The sequence below is a fragment of the Muntiacus reevesi genome, chromosome 20 (genome assembly GCF_963930625.1).
Source record: "Muntiacus reevesi chromosome 20, mMunRee1.1, whole genome shotgun sequence".
NCBI classification, from domain to species: domain Eukaryota; kingdom Metazoa; phylum Chordata; class Mammalia; order Artiodactyla; family Cervidae; genus Muntiacus; species Muntiacus reevesi.
In genome coordinates this window covers 7,785,821-7,810,542 of record NC_089268.1, presented here as the reverse complement: position 1 = coordinate 7,810,542, position 24,722 = coordinate 7,785,821, and the positions used below count along the sequence as shown (strand labels likewise).

At 42.5% G+C, this 24,722-nt stretch overlaps 1 protein-coding gene across 2 annotated transcripts in view; it reads left to right on the top strand.

Annotated features, from left to right (window-relative positions):
• The first annotated feature begins 862 nt into the window (after nucleotides 1–862).
• The window catches only part of FAM83B (family with sequence similarity 83 member B), a 109,108-nt gene continuing 85,248 nt past the window's right edge, over nucleotides 863–24,722 (top strand). The window contains exons 1-3 of one of the 2 annotated variants that reach the window (XM_065913133.1): nucleotides 947–996; nucleotides 19,272–19,420; nucleotides 24,191–24,694. In XM_065913133.1, coding sequence (XP_065769205.1) covers nucleotides 24,251–24,694 — 444 coding nt within the window. In that variant the 5' untranslated portion in view covers nucleotides 947–996; nucleotides 19,272–19,420; nucleotides 24,191–24,250. Of the gene's footprint in view, nucleotides 997–19,271; nucleotides 19,421–24,190; nucleotides 24,695–24,722 lie in introns of both variants that reach the window. The other variant, XM_065913132.1, reaches the window with a different exon arrangement.

Here is a 24,722-nt window from a genome sequence, read left to right as displayed (position 1 = left end):
TTCAAAATATGCCTATTTTTTCCTAAAGATTCCTTTTTCTCTCTACTAGGATGCATTCTTAACACTTATGGCAAATGGCTAGAGCTTGAAGACAACGCGATGATACACTTATTAGAAACACTCGAAACAGATTTACTGAGATGTAGACGACAAAATATAAAATTCGTTTTATTAATTGCTGCAATTATATTCAAACCAAAGGAGAGTGTCTCTGGGTCCACAGCACTGCTCCATGGCACCCCACCGAGTGACCTGCTTTTCGCTCAGGTCTTCCTTTCATTCCAAGTCAGTAGCCAGGACAATCCAAAGACAGTCCCACATCTCTGAAATACTTAACATTCTTCTCTCTTCCAAAAAGGTGGCTTCGCAAGCACTTTGTCTGACACCTTTCTGCTGCCTGCTCTTCTCCAAGCCCGGACACACTCCGGCGGGCGGCGGGGTAGGGTCTGCAAGGCCGGCTCCTGATAAGCATTCCCTCCCGGGAGCCGAGTCCGCCGGGTCCCCGGGGGTGGTCCCAGCCCGGCTCCCACCGCGCCGCCCCCCGCATTCCTGAGCCGGGAGGGCAAGGGGAAGGGGGGCCGGCCGCCGCCCCACGCGCGCACCCCCGGCCAGGTGAGCGCCGTCGGCCTCCGGGGGTCTGCTCACCCGGGCCCGGATGCCCGGACCTGTCGAGACTGGGTAGCCCCGAGGGCGGACAGAAAAAGAGGGTTTTCTACTTTGCCGGCCGAGGGCTGGATGTCTGAGTTCGGACAGGTTCCGGGACGCTGGCCAGCTGCGCGCGCTGCGGTGCGACCCGGCGCGGGACCTGTTGCAACCCGTCCCCACCCCGCCCTCGCCGGCGCGGCACCTGGGCCCGGGAGGCGCGGCCCGGGCGGGCCCGCGCGGCCCTCCGCCGCCCGACGCGCAGGTGACTCCCCGCCTCCTGCGCCCTCGGCCTCCTGGGACGCGAACCTTCGGCGCGGGCGCGGCGGTGCACGGCGCGGGGCGCTCCCGGCGGTGAGTGGGGTCCCTGCTCCCGAGCCTCCCTGGAAGGTGCGGGGCGACGACGGCGGCGGGGACCGCCGGCACCCCAGGCGGCCGGGAGGGGAGGGCGCGCGCGCCGGACCGGACGGTCGCGGGCGTGCAGAGTTGGGTCCTCGGCTTTCTCTGCTTTTCTGGGCTCTCGGGTTAGGAAGTTTGCAAAGTTCCGTCTCCGGCCGGCCGCGTTCGGCCTCCCCAGGGACCCGCGCCGCCCGCGATGGGTTTTGGATCCCGTTTCCTCGCGGCGCCGGGGTCCGCGGCGCCGGGGGTCGCGGGGGGTCCCGGAGGGGCGCGTGTGCGGGAGGCGCGGCCGCACCGCCGGTGGGTGTACTTCAGATCCCGCGTGGGGAACCGAGCTCAGAAAGGAAAATCCAAGTTTGCCCGGACTCCCTCTCCCATTTGTGTGGGCTCCGCTTCTGCTCTCAGCGGGGTCCAGACTTTAGAAACTTTTCCCGGCCCCTGGGTCTGTGACCTTGACAAGCTCGCCGGGTCGTCCTGCTCCCTATCAGAGTCTGAGAACCGCTGCTGTGGGTACTGGTGGCCTCCAGAGGAGAGGCGATTACTGCCGGCGAGTAGCATGGAGACGTTAGGCCTGTTCTTTGTCTCCTGTTGGGAGAACGATCACCTCCATGGGGGTGGGGGTGGTGAGGAGGCAGGTAACGTGTGTGTTCACACGTTCAGTCGTCGGAATTACAGTGAGTGAAGACACAACAGTGCTTTATAGGGAAGAAGCTGGCGGTCCTGGAGCGCAGGTCTGCCTGGGGACTGTGCCCGGAGGGATGCGGTTATGTGGTGGAGCTAAGAGCTAAGGGCTTAGGGCTTCCCTGGTTGCTCAGCTGGTAAAGAATCTGCCGGCAATGTGGGAGACCATGGGTTCGATCCCTGGGTGGGGAAGATCCCCTGGAGAAGGGAAAGGCTACCCACTCCAGTATTCCGGCCTGGAGAATTCCATGGACTGTATAGCCCACAGGGTCGCAAAGGGTCGGACACGACTGAGCGACTTTCACTTCACTTCACTTCAAGAGCCAAGGAGGCCAGAGCAGTAGAAAAGACCGCGCTGGTGGCCAGGAGTCAAGACAAGGCTGCATGTGCCACGGCTCCTTTCCAGAGTCCCCTGGGGATTCTTCTGCCAGGTTAGGGCCAGGCACCTCCCCTCTCTCCTGTCTCATCCCCAACACAGGCAGAGCCCGGGGGAAATCCATGATTGGCGCTGAATCAGACTTGACGAGAAATAGGATAGGAAACAGTGAGGAAAGAGAAAGCCAGTCTTTTTGGTCTTCCAGAATAACCAAAGAAGGGGGAGTGGTGTGAAACCAGATCGGGTAGGGGTGGGCTGGGTCCTTGGTTTTGTTTGATTTCTCCCTGTCTTCCTACTGTTCCCGGAGTGATAGAGGCCCCCACACACCTTCCAGTCAAAATTGCGTCCCTTGCTTTTGAGTTTACAGCGCACGTGGTGTGCACACCTGTGAAGGATGCTGGCTGCACCCAGCAGAGCCTGCCTGAGGGGCTGGGTGGATCCTGCCCTTCAAGTTGGCACATTCTAGACCCCAGATGCTCAGAATGTATTGTGGGAAGCATCACCCATTGAACAACTGCTGAAAGGGATTGCACACAGGAAGACAAACCACACCTCTTGCTGCTGACTCAGGGATGTTTTTTGTGATCACTCTTTGGAGGTTGCTTTAACCATAACTGACTAAACTCTTTGGGATGGGTTAGTTAATTTATTATTCTTTCTATTTTATCGCCTCCTGCTCCCATACTCCTTACAGTTTGTGGTAGAGCTTTTCTTGATCGTGACTTAGTCACCCTGCAACAACTCGCCTCCTGCTTCCTGTCCAGTTGCATCACACGACTGGGTTTCCAAGCTGGGAAAGGAAGGAGCCTTCAAGTTTGGAGAACCTTATGGTGAAAATGTGATTCCAGTAAATCAGGCCTCTTCTATAATATAAATCTGGTGGGAGGAGACCTTTAGAAAAGGCCCCACACTTAGCTTAATTTAACTAATTATTGTGAAGTTACAAGTTGTGCTTGTGTGGCTAGTTAGGTAAGTTCATGTCTCTCCCTCTGTAACTTGCCAAATGTAAGTGTTGCAGGAATGTTTCACAGTTTCATAGAGTCTGTGAAACACAGTGTTTTAAATATACTTTTGATCATTTAATTATTTCTAACTTGGAAGTGAGAGGTATTTTCGGACTTTGTTGGTGAATTTATTGAAAATCTATTAGAATGCCACCCCCTCCCCCCCACTGCCACCACCATGGGAACACAATTTTAAATGATGGACTTTAAGGATACCATGGGTTAAAATTTATACAGATATCACCTATGCTTCATCAAGAATTAAATCCACCAACACTTCTCTGAGCAAACATGCTGGGGCCTACAGGTGCCTCTTCCTTCCTACCAGCCTGCAAAGTAGAGCTGGGCTCCAAAGCAGATTGGCATCTGCCTGTTGGGAGATGAGTACTCTGGGTGGCTGATCCTGGAGGTGGGGAATGGTGGGCTCTAGTGGAAAGAGGACGCGTGGAGCTGAATTTGAATGGGAGCCAGTTAATTTCAATTAGGAAAGGAGAGTTTTTGAGGAGTTGAGAGGCTAGCATATGTAAGAGGTTAGGGACGGGGTTGAGGGAGGCAAACGATGTTTTGAGCCGCTGTGATGCTGTGAGGAAGGTGAGCCGGGGCTGGAGAGATGATCCAAAAATAAGGGATATTCACCCGCTGGACACGTCTACTTTGGGACTTGCTTGAGTCACATGATCATGGCTAATACAAGGAAGCTTTTCCTCAGGGGACATCTAATTACTACCCAGTTTGTGTTTTATTTTTCACACTGTCCTTAAGAGTGAGGCCAGATGTCCCCTAGAGGCACAGGCCATTTATCTTCTGAGCTATGTGTCAAATAATTTGTAGGCTGAGCCCATCCTTGGGGAAGGTATGGTGGTAGTGGGCAGTCTCTCGAGGACTGGCGTAGGGCCTGGTGTAACCTCCATGTTACTGGCAGCAACCTATATTTACATTTTTTCAATAGCGTTCTTTCTTTGGCTGCTGTGGGTCTCAGTTGTAGCACGCAGGATCCTTGTTGCATCACGTGAGATCCTTCATTGACACATACAGACTTTCTGGTTGTGGGGCACCAGCTCACTAATTTCCATGCGAGGGCTTAGTTGCTCTGCGGCGTGTGCGATTTTAGTCCTCTGACCGGGGATCAAACTTGTGTCCCTGCATAACAAAGTGGATTCGTAACCACGGGGCCACCAGGGAAGTTCGAGCAGCCTGTTGTAAAGAATTTAATATGAAAGTTACGCAGTCATGTTGTGTAAGGCTATCACTTTGTGCTTCCATGCCCCTGATGTTGTTTCTAAGTTCTGTTCGGCTCTTTATGACCCCATAGACCGTAGCACACCTGACCTCCACTCTCTCTTGAGTTAGCTCAAATTCATGTCCAGTGATGCCATCCCACCAGCTCATCCTTTGCCACCCCCTTCTCCTTTTGCCTTCAAACTTTCCCAGCATCAGGGTCTTTTCCAGTGAGTCAGCTCTTCACATAAAGGGGCCAAAGTATTGGAGCTTCAGCTTCAGCATCTGTCCTGCCAATAGATCTATTCAGGGTTGAGTTCCTTTAGAATTGACTGCTTTGATCCCTTTGCAGTTCAAGGGACTCTCAAGAGTCTTCTTCAACACCACAGTTCAAAAGTATCAGTTCTTTGGTGCTCAGCCTTTTATGGTCCAACTCTCACAACCATATATGACCACTGGAAAAACCGTAGCTTTGACTATACAGACCTTTGAAGGCAAAGTGATGTCTCTGTTTTTTAATATGCTGTCTAGGTTGGTCATAACTTTTCTTCCAGGGAGCAAGCGTCTTTTAATTTCATGGCTGTAGTCACCATCTGCAGTGATTTTGGAGCCCAAGAAAAGAAAATCTGCTACTGTTTCCAGTATTTCCCCTTCTTTGTCATAAAGTGATGGGACTGGATGCCATGATCTCAGTTTCTTTTAATGTTGAGTTTCAAGTCAACTTTTCACTCTCCTCTTTCATCCTCATCAGAAGGCTCTTTAGTTCCTCTTCAGGCTTGTGTACTATCCATTCATTAAACATACACATATTGGCTATGATGTCCTCACCAATGTGTTCTACTCTGAGAATATGGGGTTAGCATTGTTCTTAGCTCTCAGGAAGTTCATTGTTAAGAACCTAATGATAAATACAAACAGATATTAATGGATAAGGTTCCTTTACTTAGAATTCCCTTCATGCTCTCTGAAGACCCCAGCTGTGTATGTTCACTAATAATTTGTGAACTTGGACACTATCAGACCTGAGTTAGTGGTGATTTTGGCCAGAGGATTTAAATTCTCTCGGCCTCTCAAGTTTTTCAGTGATGCCATGAAGGGCTTGAATACTTGATCACTGGTGTGTGTCATTCTGCTCTGAAATTCTGTGTGATCACTTTTATTTGAGGGTTCAATAAAATAGCGTTAGCTAAGGTTTCCCCAGAGTGTCACTGGAACCTCATTATTTCTACTTCTGTTATCCAGCTTTCATTTCAGAGAGTTTTAGATCTCTATTTATCATTACATTGCTTCTCAGATTGTATAAGCATTACTCACTTGGGGAAGAAAAGGCAGTTTCCAGAGCACTAAGATGTGGCATCTTCCACCTCAATGGCCATGATAGAATTGCTCACCGTGGGGTGTCTGCCTGTCATCTATATACATGCACAACGATGATGGCTTCACTGTAAACAGCGAGTTCCTCTAAATGCTTAGTCTCATCTGACTCATTCAACAGCTGTTTCCTGATTGATTTTTTAAAAAATCTACATCTCTCTCAAATAAATGTAACTCCTGAATTGTTTGAGTAAAGCAAAATAAAGTTAAGGTGTTTTTAAAGTAAGTTACTGTTGACAGTGTTCCCCAATGATTTCCTTTTTAATTTTTTCTTTCAGTCTCAGCCATTCCTTTGCTTTTTCTTACTGCCCTTTAATGTTTTGGTCCTGTCTTAGCCTTTCTGACCTCTCTTTGCCCCTGACTGTTCGTTCTTGCCCCCTTCTTTCTTTGCCTCGATCTTCTCTTTCTTTTTTCGCTCCTCTCTTTCCTTCCTCTCCTCTTTTGTCGCCTCACCTTTCATCTTTGCTCTGCTCTGCACGCCCAATCCCCGCTTCTGTTTGTTAGTATTCTCTCCATGCTCTCTGAAGACCCCAGCAGATACTGTGTATGGTCACTAATAACTTGTGAACTTGGACATTATCAGACCTGAGTTAGTGGTGATTTTGAACAGAGTATTTAAATTCTCTCAGCCTCTCAAGTTTTTCAGTGATGCCATGAGGGCTTGAATACTTGATCTCTGGTGTGTGTCCTTCTGCTCCGAAATTCTGTGTGATCACTTTTATTTGAGGGTTCAATAAAATAATGTTTTTTGTTCATCTGTTTTTTTAAAAGTCTTTCTTCATTTCCATCTGTCATCTTTCTCCATCATTTCAAGTTTCTACTTTGGCATATTATATGTTTCTAAGACTCTGTAAAATAAAATTATATTAAAAATATAAATTACAAGGGATGTTTTATTCTCTAACAGCCAAAATATGTTATTAAAAATTTCCAGTTACACTTTAATATCAAATACAATGTTTAGTAATACATTTATAGCATTTTTATGCATTTAAAATTTTTGTTCTTTTTCTTCCCAGTGGAACGGATGTACAATGATCATCTGGTTAAAACTAAAGATTTACCTCATTTGGCATATCTATTAATTCCATCTTTGCCTTGATTGTATTCCGCTTATTAGATAAGCATTTTGTCACTACCATGGAGACTTTCATTTTTCTGTTTTTCATAAACTTATAAAATGAGTTCAACTTGGAATAAAATATTCAAATAGAGTGCAAATGAGACAGTAAAAAGAGGGTAACAATGTTATTGAAATTGCATATTGGCATGCTGACAGCCTTACTGGGCAGGAAATTGAAATATTTGTTAATGGATGGATTAAAGACTGGATTTGTCACAGAAGAGTTACTTTGATTGTTAATGTCTAATGCAGAAAAGTTCACAGGGCAAAAGAACTAAGGAGGGAACCACTTATACATGTAACTGAATCTTTATTTTAAAAGAATCTCAGCAGGAAAATGATACAAAAGAAAATTAAAAGTATACCCTATGTCTACAATTTCCATGTCTGTTAATGCCAGGCAAAAAGCATCAGCCTCTAGACATTGAAAGTGACATGAACATTGCTTTGTTACAAAAGCGTTTGTTTGTGCAGTTGGCCTCTTCTTGTACATTCATATCTAAAGTCCTGATTTTCATCCTTAAAAATCAGTCGCAGCTGGTATATCCTCAAAGGCCTCATTCAGAGCCCTATTATTAAGACAATGTTTTCACACTATTTTACATTCTGTGTTGTGTTTATAGAGTAGATTTACTCCCGTCTAGCAGTTTACATCTTGTACATAGTAGAGTTAGGCCAAGAAACCTAAATGGAAAAGAGCATAAACTCTCTTCAAAAGCCAATGGATCCTGAACACTATTCCTCAGAAACTTGGCACAAGAACCCTTGACCATCCTGAGTAAGATATCACATGTGGAATAAGTGACTTGATAAAATCATTATTTGAGTTAAAGAAACAAACTGTTATCTTTGATTTTAATATCATCGCATAATAATAACATTGTTTGAGGGAGACCCAAACAGTTTATTTTGCTTACATTTCATATGAATGACTTTTATTTTTAATGTTTTTTATTATGGTAAAAGTCACATAATGTAAAACATGCTGTTTTAGCCATATTTAGCTGTACAGTTCAGTGGCACTCAGGGTGCTCATATTGTTGGATGCAGCTCTCACCATCATCCATGTCATGAGTTTTTCACCTTTTAAACTGAGACTCTGTCCTCATTAAACACTAACTGCCCATTCCCCGTCCCCCTTCCTTCCCTCATTCCTCATCCCCTGACATCTACTGGTGTACTTTCTGACTCTGTAAATTTGACTGTTCTAGTTATCTCATATATAACTGGAATCAAACAGTATTTGTCAGCATCTAATGTATATTCAAATGCATTTTTCAGGTTAACTTAACATATGTCCTGCAAACATATTGTACCTTCTTTTTTCCCCTCCCCTGTGCTATTCACGGTACTCATTGGTTATCTATTTTATTCATAGTAGTGTGTTTATGTCAATTTCCAATCTCTCAATTTATCCCACCCCTCCTTCCCCCCCACCCCTTTGTGTCCATCCTATACCTGGATAAAACCATAATTCCAAAAGATGCATGCACCTCAGTGTTCCTTGCAGCACTATTTACAATAGCCAGGATGTGGAAGCAGCATAGATGTCCATAGACAGAGGAGTGGATAAAGAAGGTGTGGTACTTTTATACAACAGAATATTACTCAGCCAAAACAAGGAACAAAATCATGCCCTTCGCAGAGACATGAATGACTTTCTTCATTCGTATAAAGGATGGTTACAATCGAGGGCTTGCCTGGTGGCTCAGATAGTAAAGAATCTGCCTGCAACGCAGGAGACCTGAGTTCGATCCCTGGGTCAGGAAGATCCCCTGGGGAAGAGAATGGCTACCCCCTCCAGTATTCTTGCCTGGAGAATCCATGGGCAGAGGAGCCTGGCGGGCTACAGTCCATAGGGCTGCAAAGGGTCGGACACGACTGAGCAACTAATACACACGCGCGCACACACACACCCCTGAAGCAAACAGAAGATAGCTTTTGATAATGTAACCGATGATAACACACCTTCAGAGCAGTGCTAAGCTCTTTCCACTTAGAGATGTGCATCGTTGTCGGTATTGCCTTTTGTTACACCCTCCTACAGTAATGCAGAGAGGTCACAGGGAACCGAGGCTACTGTTCCTATGAAATCCTTAAGACCTAGGGTCCATTATACGTTCCAGCTGCATTTAACACATTTAAGAAATGTGTTTATTTAGGCCCCATTGACTGATTTCTTCGTGTGCATGTGTTTTATAAACAATCTAAAGGAGCAGTGAAGAAACTTATTGAGAAAATAATAAAAGGGTTGACTTAGCATGGACTCTTTCCAGTCACATTTTTTTTGGGGGGGGAGGAATTTCTGGGAGGAAGTAAAAGAGGAATACTCTATTTCAACTGTGATATCTAGGAAGACTTGATTAAAGGTGACTCCTGTGGGAGAAAACAAATAAAAGACTGCTAGATGTTGGTATTATTTTAGATGTTCTGATTTTTTTTTTTATGGCTCTTTATACAAACTAATATTTTTCTGAGCTAGATATATTGTTACCATTTTTTAGCATTTTAATGAAATAAATGTGTGTCAATTTGTACAGTATCCACAGCATCTTCGCATGGTTTTAAATGGTTTCTTTCTAACAGTCCAAGATTATTTTTTTGCTGCTAAATATTTATAACGCCTTGAATTTCAATGGCTGTTTCCAACATACCTTCACAAAATACATTTTCTCAAGGCATTGTATTTAGAAGCTTCCGTTTTTTCCCTAAAGTACATTGTTTTTACTAATGTATTTGGAAAGCCACTCTTATAGTTCACATTGGAGCACAGAATTATTATGTTTTCCTACAGCACCTGTTCTTCTGTAAATGTCAACTTGAACCATGGTTGACCTTTTACTACCTTAAATAGACTCAAAAGGTGGGCCAGGAATGCATTTAACACATGTTCAACCTTCCTCTCCAGGTGGCCCTTATTGCCTGCAGTGCCCTGGGCTAAATATATCAAGTCTTTGTTATAAATTCTGCTAAAGTTCAGAAACTGAGGTTGAAAGATCCTGAATCCCACTTCCTGTGGGATCAGGGAACTGTAGATGGGTGTTGTGAAGTGAGAGGGAAGGCAAGGCAAAGAGGTGAGCAGATGGATGGATGGATGGATGGATGAAGGCATAGAGATGGATTCTTAGATATTTCTCCTTTGTGATTACACAGAGAGAATAAAACATAAGAGGAGAACATGAGACATGAGGCCTATCCAAGACAGTGGGGATATGTACTAACTGGTATGTAAGGGCGCTGGTAAATTAGAATACTGTTTGGTGGCCTTTGAGGGGTTTCCATTCTAGTGTGGGGGATACAGGCTGTGACAAGTAAGTAAATACCTTTGCTATTTTACAGCATGATAAGTGATACAGGTTAAATAAAACCAGGTCAGAGAATTAAGCATGGCAGACAGGGTGTTTTGATTTGTTTTGTATTTTTAATCAGCAGTGTGGAAGACTTCTGTAAGGTGGTGACATATAAGAAAGGAGTGAAAAGAAGGGATGTTCCAGGTAGGTGAACAACTAGTGTCAAGATCCTAAGATGGGCATGAATTCGTAATGTTAACGGTAAAGAAAGAAAGGTACCCAGGGAAGATATCGGAACCAATTGACTCTGTGGATCTGGAGCCTAAGGTAGCAGTCAGGTCTGGGGGTTCGCCTATTGTCTGTGGACACAGGGTGCGTCCACCTGTAAGGTTCCTGGGGGGAGTGTTGACAGAGACGGTTGAGAACAGAGATGAGTGTAGCTCCCAAGTTCAAGCCTAGAAACAGGGAAATGGGCCTTGATGACATTTGAAGGTAATTCTCAGCTACTGTCCTGGAACCCAGCATGGAGGATATCTCAGCTGTGGTTTTTCGATATCGTTGGCTCTAACAACTGTTACTATAAAAATCACTTCCCTCACAGTCTAGCAGTTCTCAAGATAAAAGGAGATCCTGGTCCTATTGCAAGTTTTGCCTGCCTTTAGAACAGAGAGATTTACATACTTCTTGAAACCATAATCTGGGTTTGTATCAGGGTGACTTACGGAATAAACTGCAGCTTCACTGTGCAGTGTTTTATCAAGTTGTAAAAAGAAATATAGACTTTAAGCTTCTCAGGGCTGCTCAGGAATACATAGTTACTCCAGCTTCATGTTAACGATATACCAAACGTCTATCATCATAATTCATTTAAGCACCCAATGAATCCTTTCTTCCTGCTGAAATAAATCTGTTTAATAATAGAACTGACATTAATGACACAGGGACATGAGTCATGCTTTACAGCTAATTTGCATCACTATTTCTGTTGAAAAATGCAAGACTTGGAACTTTATTTCGTTAAGATGAAGTGCAGAGAAGTCACTTTTTCAGAATGACTTTAACATAATTAAACATTTTAAAATAAAAATTTTAGGGAGAATCTCCAAGTGACACAGTAACATCTCCATACTTCTGATAAAGTGCTTATTTGAAATTAAATTTTTTTTTTATAGAGAATGTGGACTTATTTAAGGACTTTTACAGTACTCATTGGATTTCTGATTATTCTCTTAAATGTGCTTTACAAAAGGGTAATAATTTGTATTACCAAAAAACTAAGTTCCACTTAGCAGAAACAAATAGGTGCTTACACCTTTCAAGTTCTGCACATGCATGCGTGAGTACTTAGTCACTTCGGTCATGTCTGACTCTGCAACCCCATGGACTGGAGTGAGCCAGGCTCCTCTATCTATGGGATTATCCCAGCAAGAATACTGGAGTGGTTTCCATGCCCTCCTATGGAGGATCTTCCTGACCCAGGGATTGGACTTGCCTCTCCTGCATCATTGGCAGATTCTTCACCACTAGGCACTTGGGAAACCCCTCTCCAGTATTCTTGGACTTCCCTTGTGGCTCAGCTGGTAAAGAATTCTTCTGCAATGCTGGAGACCTGGGTTTGATCCCTGGGTCGGGAAGATCCCCTGGCGAAGGGAAAGGCTACCCACTCCAGTATTCTGGCCTGGAGAATTCCATGGGCTGTATAGGCCATGGGGTCTCAAAGAGTTGGACACAATTGAGCACCTTTCACACTTCATGCACACACCTGGGAAGCCCAAATGTTCTGCAGAGATTTTATAATTTTTTAAAAAGGTATGCTTCAGTATTTTTGGGCCTATTGTGCTTTGCATGTGTGCTAAGTCACTTCAGTCCTGTCTGACTCTTTGTGACCCCATGGACTGTAGCCTGCCAGGCTCCTCTGTCCATGGGATTCTCCAGGCAAGAATACTGGAGTGGGTTACAGTTATCTTCTCCAGGGGATCTTCCTGACCCAGGGATCAAACCCACGTCTCTTTACATCTCCTGCGTTGGCACTAGCACTGCTTGAATCAACTCTAATTCTGTTACTTTGAGTTTTTAAGGCAATATGTGATTAGCTGGCTATTTAACAGGTATGTGCATCCTGAGCACTGATGACCATGCTAAACAGACACAGTCTCCTCGATCACAGGCTCCTAGCCTTAGGGAAGAGGCAGAGAACAAGGCTTTTAATTGAGGCGTCACAGAAGATGCTTGGTGCCAGAAGTGCTATGGTTGCCCCTTACCTGGCCGTGGTCCTGACTCCCTGAGAGTCGGGGATGACACTGCATCTGTCTCCCTGAGTAACTTATCTCATTAACCACATATAATTATTTTCATTGTCTTTTCTTTATGGCCCCCGTAACAATGTAGCTTTACTTTCTGTACGTTTTGTACCTGTTCATGTGTTGTTTTGTAATAGTTATTAGACTGTTTTATATGTAGTGTTTTGAATTATCTATTATAGTCAACTTACCACATGAATGAAGAAAGAAGAGGATTTTCTAAAGTTTAAAATAACTGTTGGAATAATTGTTTTATCAGCTTTCTTTTCCCACAGTGTGAACATCCTCTTCCCCACTATGAACAGTATATATTCATTGATAAAAGTGTGTGTTAGTTGCTCAGTTATGTCCAACTTTTTGCGACCCCATGGACTGTAGCCCATCAGGCTCCTTTGTCCATGGGATTCTCCAACAAGAATACTGGAGTGGATAGCCATGTCCTTCTCCAAGAGATCTTCCTGACCCAGAGATCAAACCTGGTCTCTTGCATTGCAGGCAGATTCTTTACAATCTGGGCCACCAGGGAATCCCATATATTCATTGCTAAAAAAGTGAAAGTCACTCAGTCCTGTCCGATTCTGTGACCCCATGGACTCTACAGTCTATGGCATTCTCCAGGCCAGAATACTGGAGTGGGTGGCCTTTCCCTTCTCCAGGGGATCTTCCCAACCCAGGGATCAAACCCAGGTCTCCAGCATTGCAGGCGGTTTCTTTACCAACTGAGCCACAAGGGAAGCCCAATTCATTACTAAACATTTGGCAAATACAGAAAGGTGTAAAGAGCTTTTAAAAAATCAAGCACTCTCATTTTTATGTTTGTGTTCCCTTTTGGTTTTGGATGAATTTTCTTAAGTTATAATTTTGCTCTTGAGTAGTTCAGTAGCCTGCTTGTTGTCCATATGGCATCCCAGCAGAAGCGAGAGACACCTGACTTCTTGGCTTTTTTGTTCTTTTGTTTTACATTTGAAAATGGGTGTGTTTCGTGTTGTTTATTCAGCTTCAATAAAATGAAGCTGGATGGTGGAGGCTGACCTAGGAGAATCCAGGACAGGACTTAGTAGGCAGGTCTTTGTCACACCTGAGTGAGACATGCTTGCTTAACCACGTCTCTGCTTCCAAGTAAATTTCGAAAGTTTGTGGGTATCTATTCCAGATTTTTTCAGCAGGCAATATAAATATCATCTTAGAATTTTAACGCAAACGGTGTCCCCCCAGAACCCAACTTGTGACGCGTTATAGGACTCTGTCCAAAACTGTGTCCTTCTCCTGAATACGTACAGAAAGAGAGTACACAGTTAGAAAATAAGAAAAAATGGAGACATTACAAAATGAAATCCATCCTATACGACTGCCTCACCATTTGTAGCAATTTTTATGGCCCATATATAGAAAGGCTTTTATAGAAACCCTTTGCCATTAGTATAGGAACATGAAGTTTGGAGTCATGAAATGACCAAGGTCTTACAAGTATGTGGTAGAGAAGAAGTCAAATCCTAGGCTATTGTTCCCACTCTGGGTCACTGAGCCAACCTCTGATTTGTCGTTTGCCTTTAAAATCATTCTCCTTTCCTATTTCATGTAATTAAAGATTACCCTATTGTGGTTTTGATTTGCATTTCTCTGATGATGAGTGATGTTGAGCATCTTTTCATGTGTTTGTTAGCTATCTGTATGTCTTCTTTGGAGAAATGTCTGTTTAGTTCTTTGGCCCATTTTTTGATTGGGTCGTTTGTTTTTCTGGAATTGAGCTTCAGGAGTTGCTTGTATATTTTTGATGTACCATTACACGCCAGTCAGGATGGCTGCTATCCAAAAGTCTACAAGCAATAAATGCTGGAGAGGGTGTGGAGAAAAGGGAACCCTCTTACATTGTTGGTGGGAATGCAAACTAGTACAGCCACTATGGAAAACAGTGTGGAGATTTCTTAAAAAACTGGAAATAGAACTGCCATATGACCCAGCAATACCACTTCTGGGCATACACACTGAGGAATCCAGATCTGAACGAGACACGTGCACCCCAATGTTCATTGCAGCACTGTTTATAATAGCCAGGACATGGAAGCAACCTAGATGCCCATCAGCAGATGAATGGATAAGGAAGCTGTGATACATATACACCATGGAATATTACTCAGCTGTTAAAAAGAATTCATTTGAATCAGTTCTAATGAGATGGATGAAACTGGAGCCCATTATACAGAGTGAAGTAAGCCAGAAAGATAAAGAACATTACAGTATACTAACACATATATACGGAATTTAGATAGATGGTAGCGATAACCCTATTTGCAAAACAGAAAAAGAGACACAGAAGTACAGAACAGACTTTTGAACTCTGTGGGAGAAGGTGAGGGTGGGATGTTTTGAAAGAACAGCATGTATATTATCTATGGTGAAACAGACCACCAGCCCAGGTGGGATGCATGAGTCAAGTGCTCGGGCCTGATGCACTGGGAGGACCCTGAGGAGTCGGGTGGAGAGGGAGGTGGGAGGGGGGATCGGGATGGGGAATACGTGTAACTATATGGCTGATTCATGTCAATGTATGACAAAACCCACTGAAATGTTGTGAAGTGATTGGCCTCCAACTAATAAAATAATATTAAAAAAAAATAAATAAATAAAGATTACCCTAATATGCCTCTCTTTGTGTTCTCTTTGGATGAACTACTTCCGTTTTTCAAGTATTCTTTATGACATAATCTTCCTTCTACCCTCCTCCATCCTGTACTTTTAGAACTAGTTTTTAATGTAAACTTAAACTTTAAAATTTTTTGTATTGGGTTTCATCCTATCCAGTTGATTTATTATCTTACTATGTAAGATCATTTTGAACATTGATTCTGTCATCTAGCATGTATGTTGTTGTTCAATTCTGTAAACTGTATCAACATTTTTCTATTTATTGGTGCAAATAATTGTCACACATATTGATCAGGACCAGGCTGAGATGGAGTGTTTTTGGCACAAGATGCAACCGGTTGAGGTTACCTTGTTCCATTCCTTGGATCTTTTGGTGTACTAATATCAGAATAAAACACAATTTAGGAATAGGTCAGATATTGGTCCAAGAGTAATTTGCTTTAATTTCTCTTTCATTTTAAGTCATGCATAGAGTAATTCTCTGAGGTTTGACTTAAGTACATGTTCTCTCAGTAAAGTGTTTATTCTTTCTCCTACGCGTTTCTCTACAGGAATTACTCAATAAATCCTTCCAAATATAATAAATGACTATGTTTCATTGTCATGAACATAAATTCATGGTGTTTATGTTCTTACATTTGAACTTTAGTTTAGACTGGGGATGCCAGTATGTTGAAGAGCAGCCAATAGCAAACAAACCGTGGGATTATTTTGGTGTGAAAGTGATCGTCATGCTCTTCCCCAGTTAAAAGAGATTAAGGAAGCTGAGAAATGATTAGGTAGTGAGCAATGCTACTTCCATCGGGATTTACAGAGCGAGATGCAGCTGCTTGGCTTTGTCCCTTTCATGCGTCTGATAAGAGGATGCTTCTCTTGGTGACCACGGATGGAGGCGTTTGCACCCACACTAACTGCGTGGGCCACACGGGCATACCCGCTTGTGGACCAGCCTGCACCCACACTGCAAGTGCCACAGGAGCTTGGATTCCTTGGCTGCTCGGGGGAAACCTGTGACCTGCACTATCGGCCCTTTTGTCCAAAGTGTTATTATGAAGTCAGCTTAGACTCTTCGTATGTTTGGATGCCACAATTTGGTATCTGATTGCCCTTGGCAGATTATCACAGTGAAGTTTAAATTTAGTAGTGGCTTCTTTAATGTTTTAATGGTCATCTTAAGTTTCTTAAAATCAAAGTCAAACATAATATTGGCAGCATTGGTGATGGACAGGGAAGCCTGGCGTGCTGCAGTCCATGGAATCACAAACAGTCGGGCATGACTGAGCAACTGAACTGAACTGAAAAATTTGAAGAAAAAAGAGATAAGTTATTTTCAACTCTTGTCCACTGTAGATTATGATTTTATCAGACAGGGATGTTCTGAAACAAGCCTTTGTAAAACATTTTCTCATCTTCTGTAAACAAATATTTTGATGCTCATCATAGAGTCAATCCCCCATCCAAAACGAGTGATTTGAGGTATCTTTTCCTTCAATATTTGAAAGACTACAAAATGTCCCTTAAAGAAATTTGCCTAACATTGAAGTTATGTCAGAAAACTTGTTTTATAATAACACATACACTAGAAAAACAATTGAAATCATTTGTGAAGGGTAAATTAATTTTTTTAAGTTCCTTTGTTTGACATTTTTAAGATTTACAAATAAAAACTATCCTTTATGTGTGTTTATGTTAGCTTCCTAGGGCTGCTGTAACAAAATGCCACACATTTTGGCCTGTAACAATAGAGTTCATTCTCTCACAGTTCTAGAGGGTAACAATCCGATGTCATGGTGTCCTTGGGACCCCGTTTTCTTGGAAGCTCTAGGGGATAAGATCTGTTCATGACTTTCTCTTAGGTCTGGTGTTGGCAGTAGTCTCTAGGATTCCGACCTCTGCCTCTTCAGTCTCTTGGAGTTATTCTGTGTTTTTGTCTATGTCTTGTATCTTGCAGAGAATACCCTGTCTCCAAATGAGATCACATTTACTGGTACTGAGGGTTAGGTCTTGAGCATATTTTCTTGGAGGACTCAGTTGAATCCATGACAGCACTGTTGTTGCTCAGTTGCTCAGGCGTGTCTGAGTCTCTACAACCTCATGGACTGCAGCACACCAGGCTTCCTGTCCTTCACCATCTCCCAGAGCTTGCTCAGACTCATGTCCATTGAGTCAGTGATGCCATCCAACCATCTCGTTCTCTCTCGTCCCCTTCTCCCGCTTTCAATCTTTCCCAGCATCAGGGTCTTTTCCAATGAGTCAGCTCTTCGCATCAGATGGCCAAAGTATTGGAGTTTCAGCTTCAGTATCAGTCCTTCCAATGAATATTCAGGATTGATTTACTTTAGTATCAACTGGTTTGATATCCTTGCAGTCCAAGGGACTCTCAAGAGTCTACTCCAAAACCACAGCTCAGAAGCATCAGTTCTTTGGTGCTCAGCTTTCTTTTTGGTCCAACTCTCACATCCATACATGACTACTGGGAAAACCATAGGCTTGACTATGTGGACCTCTGTCAGCAAAGTAACGTCTCTGCTTTTTAATACACTATCTATTCTGTACATCTGTGTCTCTTTTTCTGTTTTTTCATATAAGGTTATTGTTACCATCTTTCTAAATTCCATATATATGCGTTAGTATACTGTAATGTTCTTTATCTTTCTGGCTTACTTCACTCTGTATAATGGGCTCCAGTTTCATCCATCTCATTAGAACTGATTCAAATGAATTCTTTTTAAAAGCTGAGTAATATTCCATGGTGTATATGTACCATAGTTTCCTTATCCATTCGTCTGCTGATGGGCATCTAGGTTGCTTCCATGTCCTGGCTATTATAAACAGTGCTGCAATGAACATTGGGGTGCACGTGTCTCTTTCAGATCTGGATTCCTCGGTGTGTATGCCCAGAAGTGGTATTGCTGGGTCATATGGCAGTTCTATTTCCAGTTTTTTAAGAAATTTCCACACTGTTCTCCATAGCGGCTATACTTGTTTGCATTCCCACCAAGAGTGTAAGAGGGTTCCCTTTTCTCCACACCTTTCTCCAGCATTTATTGCTTGTAGATGTATATTATCAAGGGTGAAACAGATCACCAGCCCAGGTTGGATGCATGAGACAAGTGCTCAGGGCTGGTGACTGGGAAGACCCAGAGGAATCGGGTGGAGAGGGAGGTGGGAGGGGGGATCGGGATGGGGAACACATGTAAATCCATGGCTGATTCATGTCAATGTATTACAAAAACCACTACAATATTGTAAAGTAATTAGCCTCCAACTAATAAAAATAAATGGAAAAAAAATGACAAAAAAAAAAAAAGTACACTGTCTAGGTTTGTCATGGTTTTTCTTCCAAGGAGCAAGCGTCTTTTAATTTCATGGCTGCAATCACCATCTGCAGTGATTTTGGAACCCAAGAAAATAAAGTCTGTCACTGTTTCCCCATCTATTTGCCATGAAGTGATGGGACCAGATGCCATGATCTTAGGTTTTTGAATGTTGAGTTTTTGGCCAGCTTTTTCACTCTCCTCTTTCACCTTCATCAAGAGGCTCTTTAGTTCCTCTTTGCTTTCTGCCATAAGGGTGGTGTCATCTGCATTGGTTGAATAGCAACAGCCTAAGACTGAAGTTGGTAACAGGACATCAGGGACATTGGCAATGCTTATCTCTCTGGGATTTCTTTCAGCCAAAGTTCTGATTTGGGGCCAGCTGCTTGCCCATGAGCTAATCATAACCTCAGACTATCTGTTACTTATGAAGCTTATAATTTCTCCTTGGAGCATTTTCCCACCAACCTCTTATTTCAGAAGTCTTTCCAGTGATCCTTCTGCGATCAGAAACTGTAAACAATGGAGACTAGGTTTAGCTGTTGGCTTAATGCTACAGTTGACAAAACAGTGTTAGCATTGCTGATCGGATGAAAGAGACTCTGCCTTTCTTTGACTCCTGAAAGACTTCTGTGACCAAATGTTTTATATCTTTAGAGTAATTATACTGTGACATATTGTTAAAATGTAAAATAGGAGTAGTAGTATAATAATAATTATAATAAAAGCTAAATACTTTACAGGCATTCGCCTCATTTATTTCTTAGAATGACCTAATGTCATGAACATGTAACTGAACAGGACCTATAGGGCCTTCCTGGGACAGACCCCTCCCCATATCTTCTGCTTTAGTACCTCTCTGATGTATTCCTACCATAACAACATCTCGTATTTTCCCAAGTTTTTCAGCTGCTAAAATCCATCACCAAGTGAAATAAGTTGATGACCTGGAGTATATAGCCCCAGACCTATTGGAGCCTGAGGACTGATAATGTAACCCCTGTGATACCACGCTGGTACCTCACCATTAACCAGAGAATTGTGCATCAGGTGATACATTTCTTGGGATGTTTCTCCCTCACCTGCCTTTAAAAATGCTCTGCTGAAGCATTTCAGGGAGTTCATGGTTTTTGAGCAGGAGCCACACATTGTCCGTTCAAGGCCCTGCAATACGCCTTTCTCCAAACTCCTATGTTTCAGTTTGTTTGACCTCACTGTGGGTCAGGAACACAAACTTGCATTCGGTAACAGGCACAGACTGACGCTTGCGTGCATAGATCACTTGTCCACAAATTTCACAACACGGTAAGGCCCCTACATAAGAGTGAGTTCCATTCCAAGAGTGCCATTTGCAAGTCCAGTTTGTTCATAAGTCAAACAAAGTTAACCTAGATACCCAGCTAACACAATCAGAGGGCAAGCTGCAGTTTCACTCCCCCTGATGCTGCTGGAACACAGGTTTGCATCTTTGAAAGCTCACAACTTAAAAGTTTGTAAGTAGGGAACTGACTGTGATTTGCGAAGCAGGCTTTGAACCTAGTGATGTGACCCTGAGCACAAGCTTTCACCCTCCTGGTGATATATTTTTATTTTGTTTTCTATTCAAGGCAGGTGAAATTGCTAGTGAGTACAATTTAAGACAATTGTAGATTCACATGAAGTTGAGAGAAATAATACAGAGAAATTCATTGTTATCTTTGATGCAGTTTCCCTCCTTGTAGGCAGCAGTTATACCTTGCAGAACTGTAACTCTCTACCATTATCTTTGGGATTTGGCCTTTTTCACCCAGCATACTTCTCTTGAGGTTCATTGAGGTTGTTCAGGCATCAGAAGTTAGTTCACTGTGTAGCTGATGAATACTCCATGATATAGGGTACCACAGTCTGTATAATACTCAACTACAAAAGACGTTTGAGTTGTTTCCAGCTTGGGGCTGTTATAAATAAAACAGCTATAAACATTCATGTCCAAATCTCTGTGTGAAGGTAAGTTTCCACGTCTCAGGATCAACCCTAGGAGTGCGGCTGTTGCCTTGTGTTAGTTGTATATTTAGTTTTATAATTGAAATGTCCAGACTGTTGTTCAGAGTGGCCCACGCATTGAAATCTATTCTTTTATACTTTGTTTATGTCTTTTGTGTTTACAGATTTCATTTCTGGAATTTATACTCCCCACAGTGACCCTGAGGTTTGATAGCAAATGCAGCATGTGGTGGTTTGGGGGTCTGGATTTGAATCATGTGTTTTGCAAGGCTCTTTTTCTGGAGTCGGTCACTTAAATAATAGATAAGCCAAGCCGTCTCCTCAGCTTTCATATCATGGATAGATTTTATTTTTCTCTCCTCGTTAACTCTATCCTGTGAAAAAAATATAGGTGAAATAGTATGTGAAGAGAATATACTTTCTAAGAGTTTTTAATGGTTATTAATTAAAGGATGCTAAATTTTTTCTATGTTTAAAGGCATACCCAATTCATTTTGTCCTCGAATATAACCTTTCGACTGTTTAACAGTTGAACCCTTAAACTGCTATATTGAGTCTATAACTAACTAAAGGTGCTGTTTTGTTGCAGTAGCTCTTTATGCTCTGCTCACCCCATTAACATTTCAGTAGATGGCTCTTTTAAGTTCCTCCATGTAAACAGCCCTTGCAATAAATGAGTAGATCTGTAGATAATGGTTGAAGGATAGCTTCTCTCCAGCAGGACAAATCCAGGGTATTTATTTCTTATCTTAACTCTTATACATCATATCTCAACTTAAGTGCTTATGGCTGTTGCGTTTTTCCTGTGGTGTGTTTTATCTGCATCGTAACTGGTTTTGCTCTTGATTGGTCATATAGGATTTCACTTTTCTTTTCACTTCCAATTGTTTTTTTCCTTCATAATTAATTTTTCATATGTGTCCTCCTCGTTTTATTTTACTTTCATAATCTCTCTGATCTCTGTGATTTCTTGGCTTATGCATAGTTCAAGAATGAGTTTTTAAAAAATATTTGCTGTGTATATATTTGCATAGGTAAAGCTCAGAAGTGAATTGAGTTTTTTTAAAGCACCTTATGCATTTTGATTTCCAGATGGAATAGACATGTAGTGTCACATGTTTTAGGAACACAAAAGTTAAATTTTAAAATTTTAAAAATGAGTGCTTTAGGAGGCCTGAGACTGTTACGAACAGTCAGCAGTTGCCTACTGTTTGTAACAATTACAGATGATCTGTGTGATTTCCTGTGATCACTGGATGTTTGTCCCTTCATGGACTGGAATTAACAAATGAAAACTACACTTCACTAAACCTTAGGGAACTAAACTTTCATCAGATTAATTTGTTGTGTCAAACAAATAAAAACCTTATTTCTTTGTTAATAAATGAGTGTTAATGTGCGAAAGAGAACTTTAATGAACACTGCAAAGGTCATTATTTAGTAGTTTAATATTATGCACAGGATGCGAGCGACTTGATGAGGATTTCTCAACCTTGGCACCATTTGCATTTTGGACCAGACGATTCCTTACTGTGGACGGCTGTCCTCTGCATTGATGTAGACTTCACAGCATCCCTGGTCCCTACACATGGCATGCCATAACACACCTCCCCAGACGTCCTTATCATTGAGAACATCTCCAGACATTGCTCTTGCTTAGAGTGGGACTGGTGTCAAATCTCTCCTTTTGAGAACCCCTGGGCACCTATATAGGATTGAGACATTTATGAAAGTTCCCTCCTTGACATCCTGGTACATGTCAATAGGTTAAGTTGGATGTAATGAGGTAATAAAATAATCAAATTTTACTTCTTTATACCGTATCTCTCACACTAGCAGACAGCTTAGTATTTATTCCTCAAGCCCATGGAGGAGTTTGAGCATGCTACCGCAAAGCTGCGTCCTAATTCCATGGGAGGCAGGAAGACTGTGTTGTCCAGAACTCAGATGCTATGTTGCACAGAGGATGATGGTCCCGGGACCCAGGGACAGTTCCAGTTGCCTTGGCTTTGGTGAAGTTATGGCTCAAGCTGAGGATCCTCCAGGAGACTGAATGCAACATGTTCTCTTTTTTTCTTATGTCAGATTTAATCTTTAGGTTTCATTACTGCTAGATTTTCTCTGTAAAACCTCCAAGCCTAGGGATGGAGGCAGGCTTGTCTCTGTCTAGTTACATAAAATAGCAAAGTAAGTCACCCTGAGCCCCGCTCATTCCTCCGCTCTGGCTTTCCGTACACTGTATCTTTTCTGACCTTTTCTCCCCCAGCAAAACTATGGCCCTGTTTACTGTCCATTCCTTCATGACTTTGTCTGTGGTTAGTGACTCTGGTATTTTCAGGTGAGGAGTTAATAAATGGTAATGGCTTCCAGATTCGCTTTTCGGTAAGGCTGAGTGAAGTAGAAAATTGAAAACTACGGCAGGGCCACTGACAAAGACATTTTTAGTCAAAAGAGCCGGGGAGTGCCGGTCGCACATCATAGAGTTGTTCTTTGTCTGCATCCACACAAGGGCAACTGTGACTTCAAAAGCCTGGAAAGCCCCCCAGTTGACTGACGCAAGGTCCTGTCCAGTATCTGACACAGGGAGTGGGGGAACGAATAGCACTCTGGGGGCATTGTGAGGGATGGGGCGTGGGCTTGGGTAGGCAGATTTTCCTTCCTAAGAGAAATCTGTATTGTCGTTGATGCCCTGAATGTCTTTATCACCTAAATGCCGTCAAGCCATCAGATTTCAAGTTTGTGCTTTGAACCATTGCTTGAATATTCTTGTCACGTCCTCATTGGGAGTTTGAAAAGAGAAAGGTTCTCTCAGCTCCGTATTCCTCCTCTCCTCCCCTGATGCTGCCAGACTAATTGTTTTGAGCACAAGTTTTGCTGAATCACAAGAACCTCCCGTGGGCCTCCACACCTAGCTCCATTTTGTCTATTCCCCTTTATCTCCTGCCGCAACTCACACAAGGATCCTGATTTCCAGCAGATCAAGTTGTCTTTTTTTTTTTTTTAAATGAACTCTGAAGGTACCAAGCTCATATCTGTTCTGTGCTTTTGTTTATGTTTTACATTCTTGTGTGGGATGAAAATATTCCTTTTTGACATCTGATCGTATTTTTACTCATCATCCCAGGTTCAGCTGAAGCCCACCTCCTTCTCTAGGCTATCCATAATGTATCTCTTCTATTCCGTGTTGATCTCGACTTGCTTTGATTCCAAAAGCCTCGGACTACAGACAGTACTCATTTTGGCCCTTAGCAATATATGTCTTTGTTCAAAGTGGTAACTAACAGCTTTGCGTGTATAGTTCACCTCTTCATCTTATTAATACATTCCTGGAAGGCAAGTGTTTTGAAGCTTTTTATGTTTCATCAGGATATATGCTTAACAAGTACTTGGTAAAGATTTATATAAATGGCTGACCAGGCATTGGTTTTATTCTGATTCTAATCATACCATGTATAATCCCAGATTAAATTTAAGAAGGATGGGCTTTCAGAATGTCAGAGGAGGAAGCTATATTTTCTTAGATGAGAAACTAAAGTTAGAGGTATCTTGGGAAGGGATTTATCAACTAAAAATCTGTGAAAGGAAATCAGTTTAACTTATTTGGATTATGGTATTATGTGAATAATACCATTATTATTGAATATCATGTGAATAATATCATAATAATTATTGGGATTATGTGGAATGTGGTATTATTAATGCCACTTTGAATATAAAATGCATGTCATATTGAGCTGGTAGTAAAAATGAATAAAGGTAGAAATAACAGCTGACAAGGATTTTAAGACATTTGATTTCCAAATTCTGATTTTGATTTTCTTCTTTCTAAACATCCAGATACGTCTCATTCCTGCACGAATGGACATTTGAAAGTGCCCTTGTCAAAGATTTGCAAGCATGGAGTGCACATCAATGCTTTCCTCCTTGAATGACGAGTGTAAATCAGACAATTACATTGAACCTCACTACAAGGAATGGTACCGAGTGGCCGTGGACACGCTGATTGAACATGGGTTAGATGCATACAAAGAATTTCTTGCCAAGGAACGAGTGTCAGACTTTCTAGCTGAGGAAGAAATTAATTACATTTTGAACAATGTTCAAAAAGTTGCACAAAGTGCGGCACATGGTACTGATAATTCCTGCGATGATGCCTCATCTTCAGGGACTTACTGGCCTATGGAGTCCGACGTGGAAGCACCAAATCTTGACTTAGGCTGGCCGTATGTAATGCCCGGACTCTTAGGGGGGACGCACATTGAACTCCTCTTTCATCCACCAAGAGCACAGCTACTTACGATTAAGGAAACCATTCGGAAGATGATCAAAGAAGCAAGAAAGGTAATATTTCTATCTCTAGATGAGAGAT